This window comes from Crocuta crocuta, unplaced genomic scaffold (genome assembly GCF_008692635.1).
Source record: "Crocuta crocuta isolate KB4526 unplaced genomic scaffold, BGI_CrCroc_1.0 scaffold466, whole genome shotgun sequence".
In the NCBI taxonomy this organism is placed as follows: domain Eukaryota; kingdom Metazoa; phylum Chordata; class Mammalia; order Carnivora; family Hyaenidae; genus Crocuta; species Crocuta crocuta.
This window is the reverse complement of record NW_027529672.1, coordinates 6,336,790-6,344,419: the sequence shown is the minus strand read 5'-3', so window position 1 is coordinate 6,344,419 and position 7,630 is coordinate 6,336,790. Positions and strand designations below refer to the sequence as shown.

Here is a 7,630-nt window from a genome sequence, read left to right as displayed (position 1 = left end):
CTCTATAGGGCAGGACAGCAGGGCGGGGGGGGGTGGGCAGGAGAGCCTTCGCACTGTACCCCTTTCATGCTGTTCTGATTTTTTTTTTAAACTTTTTCTTTAATGTTTATTTATTTTTGAGAGAGAGACTACAAGCAAGGGAGGGTCAGAGAGAAAGGGAGACACAGAATCCGAAGCAGGTTCCAGGTTCCGAGCTGTCAGCACAGAGCCCAACACGGAGCTGGAACCCATGAACCATGAGATCATGACCTGAGCCAGAGTCGGCTGTTTAACGGACTGAGCCCCCCAGGCGCCCCGCATGCTGTTCTGATTTTGAGACATCTGACTCTAATACCATTCAAAGAACACTTATGTGTACAGAAACTGCCTGAAAGTTTAATCTCCTACTATACACATGAAGTAGCCTTCAGAATTGTTTTCAGTTTACATAAAAAGTGGAAAATAGAGAAGATGTCACTTTTAACTCCGTTTATGAGTATATTTGCTAAGCATGTCATCTGAACTCACAACTTTGGTCTTTTTTATTTCTTTAATTCCTAAGGATTCAAGCTTCTGAAACCAGGGTGTGTCTCCCTTCCCAGAAATTCATGTCTAAGATTCTCAGCTTCTCTACTGGGGCTTTGTGGTTTCAACCAGTACTAAGTCCTGAATGACAACATGAAATACGCTAAACCGAGCAGCGAATCCACAGCCGCAGCCACCACTTTCCTGGCACATGCCCACCCAAGGCACACTAGGAACACGAGCGTGCGGAGCTGGGGTGGGAACAAGGCGAGCCAGGGAGACACTGGGCTCCCTCCTTCTCTGCTTCCTAAACAGGCTGGAAAAGCTTTCAGTTTCTCTATCGGTCCGCATTTACCGGATCCCAGATCCCAGATCCCAGATCCCAGACAGCAGCTTGCTCCTGTTCCCCGGGTTCCCAGCAGCCTCACACACCCTTTCTCCAATCACCTTCCACAGCACACCTTGCTCTTCCATGAAGCACGCTCTGTCACTATCTTTATGATACTAAAACCACAATGGTCCACACTGGATGATCTAGTCCTCTTCTGCCCACAAACACCCCCACCGCCCCTCCTGCGACCGACTGGCTCTGCCCTCGCACCAAGCGTGTCAGGTAAAGTGTGGTGATTGTTACACTACTCAGGACATGAGAAATGCAAAACAATTTTAAGACTTTTAAGAATAAACTACCGCAAAACTAACAAATGCTAACACCAATTACAAACGAGGAATTCCACACCCCTCCTCCCCTATGTTAATAAAATGCAGTCGGCCTCATAAATCAGAATTAAACTCACAGAAGATGCAACACTGGAAATACAATACCTTCACAAATGAAACTTGAGGGTGCTCTTTGGCCAACTCTGCCATCACATCGTTCATCTGAGCACACTGCGGAGCCCATGGTGCCCAAAAATGGACCACAAGGAGTGACCTGGAAAGCGACAAAGTGCAATGTTTTAAAGCTACAGGGTCTTTAAAAACAAGGAAATACTTACATATATCCGATTCTATTACCAAACAACCTTTACAAGAATTGCCTGAATCGTGTTTATACTGCTATAATTCCGTTGTTATCAAACACAAACTGAAATACAAGGCTCATAAGGTCTTGATGATCTTTCAGATGAATTTTCAAGTTAATGGTATTTCCTGAGTGAAGACTTAGTTTATATGAAGTGCTTCTAAATATTCATCCATCTCAACTCAGAGTCCTATAAATCACGTATGTTCTCAGATCCTTAGGAAAGGCGGAAACTGGATTTCTTCAGTTGAGGCGCAATGTCTGTGAAAAGGGACTGCAGATGCATGGTCACTACGAATTCTAGGATTCACCTTCTAAGCACAGCACCGTGACGCAGAGGTTAACTGTAACCGCAGGAACAGGATTAAAATGTTGAAAATGAAGGCACACAGGCAGGAAACAAGCGGAAAAAAGGAACTACTTTTTACAAAGCTGTGGGGGTTTGTTTATATTACACTACAAAAGATTTTCTAAAAATTGATAATATGTATGAACAGACAAAACAGTGGCTTAATAAACTGTTGACTAAATTCTTAGGAATCTCAGTGTACATTTATCAACTCTTTTCATGCAAAATGGTCTTGGCAAAAGTATCTTTTAAGTCTATCCTCATACTGAACTGAAAAACCCTTCCATAGAATTCTAAGTTCAAGTGTAACCACCCCAACCAAAAAACTGTGGAAAATCAGGAAGAAAACACATTTAAAATATATGTTACATAGAGAAAGGAATTAAGGACGACTAACCTGTGGGTAAGCAAAGGAGTGGCAACCTGTAAAACCAGTGAAACAGTGTGGCTGAGAGAAGAGTGAGCCTCCCATCCGGTGTCAGAGAACAGAAGGAAGGAGAGGCACTGGGGGAGTGCAGAGGTAGGAGGGGCAGGACGACTCCCCAGTCTCAGCGGCCAGCGGTGGCAGCAGGCACGCATCCCGTACACAGGCCGCTATCCCGGGAGGAAAGGAAACCTGGTGGGCTGTTAGTGATGGTCTCCAGCTCAGGAAAGAAGTCTGTGCTTCATCCGCAGACAGATTTGGGGATCAAACAGAGCTGGCACCGAGCTCTCCAAAAACACAGAGGTCAGAGCCTCTGGGCTCATCAACAGTCTTTAGGACAAAGGACAAGGAACCCAGGCAGTAGACCAGAAAATGGAGCCTAAAAGGCACAAGGTTAAAGGGCCTCACAGAAGTCAAGAGGAGGAGGAGGAGGAAGGAGTGACAACCATGTGACGTAGGTGGAAGGACACCAGCAGCGCCGGACGGCGGAAGCACAGGTCAGACTGCGGCACGTGGCGGACTGAACCTAAGAGAAGTGGCTAGAAATCTACACTGTAAGGGGTCTGTCTGTAAACAGAGAGAGTTCTAGGCAGAGAGAACGACAGGATGAAGGGATTTGCTTTTTTTTAAAGTTTATTTATTTATTATGAAAGAGAAAAAATGTAAGCAGAGGAGGGGCAGAGAGAGAGTGAGAGAGAGAATCCCAAGCAGGCTCCACACTGTCAGCACAGAGCCCAACGCGGGGCTCAAACTCACAAACCTTGAGATCATGACCTAAGCCAAAATTGGATGTTTAACTTACTGAGCCACCCAGACGCCCCTGCTTTTTTTTAATACAAGAAAAGCTTCATGCGTACCTTGTGAGGGGGTAGTGCAAGTGGTGAGGAAAAGGCTGGAGACACAGGAGCGGCTAAGGACGCAAGGTCTCAGGGGCGGCAGGAGAGGGGAACCTATGAGCAGAGAAGAATTCACCTTGGAAAAGGGACGGTCTCCTCCAGGTCAGGAGGGAAGCAAGAATGGGTGAAGCTACAAAAAACGTTAGGTGTTGGGGGAGGGGAGAGCAGAAGGAGAGTTGGGGAGATGCTACTAGAAGTCCTGTTTTCCCAGGCAGGAAGCCCAGCATTTGCTGCAACAAAGGAAAATGGACGGCTGAGGCGCCAGACAGCACCGAGGCGGAAGGGAGGGCTGCCCAGGGGCACACAAGAGGAAAGCAGCAGGTTCTCAGGAGAGACCCTCCTAAGGCTGGAAAGGACATACTGTGGGCCCCTAACCAGTGTCATCGTTTGTGCCCAGCAGAACTCAGAAGCTTCAGGGTGTGGGTAGGGGGGCCTCAGGGCCCCAGACAGAGGCGATGCTGTGTCTCACCAAGCGCAGCATCCCTCTCCTCCTGGGCTACAGCCTGACCACACCTGCAGTTGTCTGGGGCCCTGGAACTTAGCTCTGGCCAGTGTGATGCAACCAGAAGCGATCCACCTGCCCCTCAAAACCCTTGGAATGATTCTCTGCAGAGGACACTGGGGAGGATCGAAAGCCTACGGGGATGGGGAGGAAGGAGAGAGGCCCACAAAAGGACCTCACACGAATGTTCACAACAGCCTCAGACACCACAGCCAAAAACTGGAAATAACCCAAGTGTCCACAAATTGGAGAAACTGTTGTCTATTCATATAAAAGACTACTCAGCAATAAGAAGGAACGAACCATAGATCCCTGCAACCACATGCGTCTTGAAAACATGCTGAGCAACAACTCAGACATAAAAAGACCAGGAACTGGAGACTCCATTTACATAGAGTACCAAGAACAGGCAGAACTAATCTACACTGACGGAAAGTGGATCAGTCGGGGAGGATTACCAGAAAGGAGCTAAGGAACATTCTGGGGCTCTATATTGTTGTGAATGGTTGTTACTTTTGTATGTACAACTATAAAAATTCGTCACACCTAACTATTAAGATCTGTGCAATACCTCATTTTTTTAAAAAACTGGGATACCACTTATTACTAAACTGAAAAAGATTTTTTAAATAATAATATTCCATGACAAAAAAAGATGGAGAAAGCCAAACATTTCTATATCCTGCTGGTAAAAATTAAACTGCAACCTTTCAGAAATTTCGTACACACGGCCAAGTATCTATCCTACGAAGGAAATTAAAGAGACAAAGGTTTATGTACATGAATACTTTCCTATTATCTTACATAACAAATAACTGGAAAAATCAATTCTTCAACAATACTACAGCTTTTTTTAATGGTCATATAACAAAATACTATCAAACCATTAAAAATCAAAATTCAAAGAATTTTAATGACATGGAAAATTGCTCATAATACGATTATATTTTTAAAAATTAAGGGGTGCCTGGGTAGCTCAGCCAGTTAAGCATCCAACTTCAGCTCAGGTCATGATCTCACAGCTCCAGTAGGAACTCGGCGTCGGGCTCTGTGCTGACAGCTCCAAGTCTGGAGCCTGCTTTGGATTCTCTGCCTCCCTCTCTCAGACCCTCCCCCACTCATGCTGTCTCTGTCTGTCTGTCTCTCCCCCCACCCCAAAAATAAACAAACATTAAAAAAAATTTTTAGGGGCACATGGGTGGCTCAGTCGGTTAAAAGTCTGACTTCGGCTCAGGTCATGATCTCACAGTTTGTGGGTTCGAGCCCCGCATCAGACTCTATGCTGAAGGTTTGCTCAGAGCCTGGAGCCTGCTTCAGATTCTGTGTCTCCTTCTCTCTCTGCCCCTCCTCTGCTCACGCTGTCTCTCAAAAATAAATAAATGTAAAAAACATTTTTTAAATGTTTTAATTAAAATGCTTCCAAACTTTATAACAGCATGATTCATACAAAAAATTAATATATTATGTGCCAATTATACTTTAAGAATTTTANACCTAAGCGAAAGTCGGACGCTTAACCGACTAAGCCACCCAGGCGCCCCAATACTTTAAGAATTTTAAACAAAGGTAAAGAAAAACGTACACCTACACAACTTAAGTTCCATTATCACTAACATGGCTTTGAAGAGTAATTTAAATCTTCATCATGGAATCTTAACTTCCTAATTGTAAAATAGCAACAACTAATTCCCTGGGATGTTGGGAAGAGCAAACAAGAATATAAACACATTTTGAAAACACAAAAGTATGATAGTATTAATACTTATTTTAAGTTATCCACAACATTCTCATATTTAGCTGCTTAACGTTCTAATTAAGTACGCCATGTCTAGTAGCATAAGGATATAAACCTGAAATACAAACCCTGCCACTTTCTCTTAGGTTATAGGTAAGAGTACTCTCTGCAGGAATAATACAGTGTGCATGGTGCACAGAGGAAAACCTTTAAAGACCAGGTTCAGGGGCGCCTGGGTGGCTCAGTCAGTTAAGCGTCTGACTTTGGCTCAGGCCATGATCTCGCGGTTCGTGGGTTCGAGCCCCACGTCAGGCTCTGTGCTGACAGCTCAGAGCCTGGAGCCTGTTTCAGATTCTGTGTCTCCCTGTCTCTCTGCCTCTCCTCTGCTCACGCTATCTCTCTCTGTCTCTCTCTCTCTCTAAAAAATAAATAAAACATTAAAAAAAAAGAGAGACCAGGTTCAAATCCCGACTAATGTGATTTTAAACAACATAACCACCATTGGTTCTTCATCAGCAGAATAATTAGTGCTCAATAAATAGCTGTTTTCTCCCTGGCTGGGTGTTCGCTCCTGCAGTTGCTCATCTGCAGATCACACCAGCTACCGTTTGTTAAATACTATCAATACTTGACTCTTAAGTACTTTACACATGGGCAAAAATCTCAATTACTCTGCAAATGTTTAGTATTAACATCCCCACTGCATAGACCCGTGGAGGCTTCAGCGATCTACAAACACCTGACACGACTCAAGCAAAAATTCCAATTCACACAAAATTTCAAAATTGAGAAGCGATGTTTAGAAAGTAGATTTTTAAATTATTACAATACCAAGTACTATTTAATTTCTTTTTTTAAGTAGGCTTCACGCCCAGCACGGAGTCCAAGGCAGGCCCGACCCACAGCCCTGAGATCAAGACATGAGAGGAGATCAAGAGTCTGGCGCCCAACTAACTGAGCCGCCCAGACGCCCCTACTCAGTATTTTAAGTGCTCCCACTTTCACAAAAATCGGCAGAGATGTGCTCCTTCCCTGGACGCCATCCACCACTGCCCAGGTGCCTGGATCATCCCTACGGAAAACGTACCCCGTTTCCCGGACCACTTCCAGTACCTGCCGGCGGCGGGAATACACGGTATGGTGCCGACTGTGTGACTTTAAGTATTTTTATTTATGAATAAAAAAGTGAAACCTAAAAACCAAAATGTGCAACACACAAAGCAAAGCAGTCTCTCAGGTGATGCTAAGTTCAAACACGTACGGAGGGCAGGTCGGCACAGGCCCTGCTCGGTTCGAGAAGGGTCCACCTCGGGCGTCCTGGGGAACTCGGCCGCCCTGAGGGCTGAACTCGAGCGCCGGGGGACCCGGAACCCACCCTTCATCGGTGAGTATTGGTGGTCCCCCCGCCAACCCCGAACAATCTTCCACGCGAGCCTCAAAAGTCAGAGCAACCGTCTTGCTGAACACCTCGGACCCCGCCGCGTCCCCGGAGCGCCCACAACCAGAAGTGAAGGCAGTCTTCCCACCCGGCCCCCTTTCCGACGCCGGCACCCAACTCCCCCGCCCCACCTGCTCTGCCAAGCGGGGCTCTACCTGCCCCGGCGCCCAGTCCGGGGGGCGAACCCCCGCTGACCTGGGTCCACAGGCGCCCGCTGCCTGGGAAAGCCAGGCAGCTACTCGGTTCCACACGGAGAATACTCCGGGCTGACGTTCCTGCGCGAAGGCAAGGCGCGGGTGCCCGCCCCGCCTCCCTCACCCCCACACCCCCCGAGGGCCACTACTCTAAGAACCCATCCCACCGTCGAGGAAACTGAGGCCCGGTTATGAAGCCTACCCGGGGGTCACAAGGCTAGGTAGCGGCGGGGTTGGGGGGCCGGGGGCCCGCCCCCCNCCAGTCCCCCCAGTCCCCGGAGGGCCCACAGGGGAGGCGGCCCCGGAAGCCCTTCGTACGCGCTCCCCCGGCCCGGTGTCCCCTGGTGGCGGGTCCCCTTCTGGAGCCGTCCCCAGGGCCGGGAGCACGTGTGCCAGGGCAGCACAGACCCCGGCTCGGCCGGCTCCCCAAACCGGAAATCCCCGTCCGCGGCGGCAGCCGAGCTAGAACCCGCGAGCGCTACCCGATTATCCACACGCCCCAACCGCTCAGCTTCGGGGAGGCGGAATCGCCCAGCCGGCTAGGCCCCCCTCGGCTGCTGACAA

General features: G+C 47.9%; 1 protein-coding gene across 1 annotated transcript in view; it reads right to left on the bottom strand.

Annotated features, from left to right (window-relative positions):
- Positions 1-1,436, bottom strand: part of GLRX3 (glutaredoxin 3) — a 26,141-nt gene extending 24,705 nt beyond the window's left edge. Inside the window, exon 1 of the mRNA XM_077762988.1 lies at positions 1,330-1,436. Coding sequence (XP_077619114.1) covers positions 1,330-1,386 — 57 coding nt within the window. The 5' untranslated portion in view covers positions 1,387-1,436. The remainder of the gene's footprint in view (positions 1-1,329) is intronic.
- Between the last annotated feature and the right edge of the window lie 6,194 nt (positions 1,437-7,630).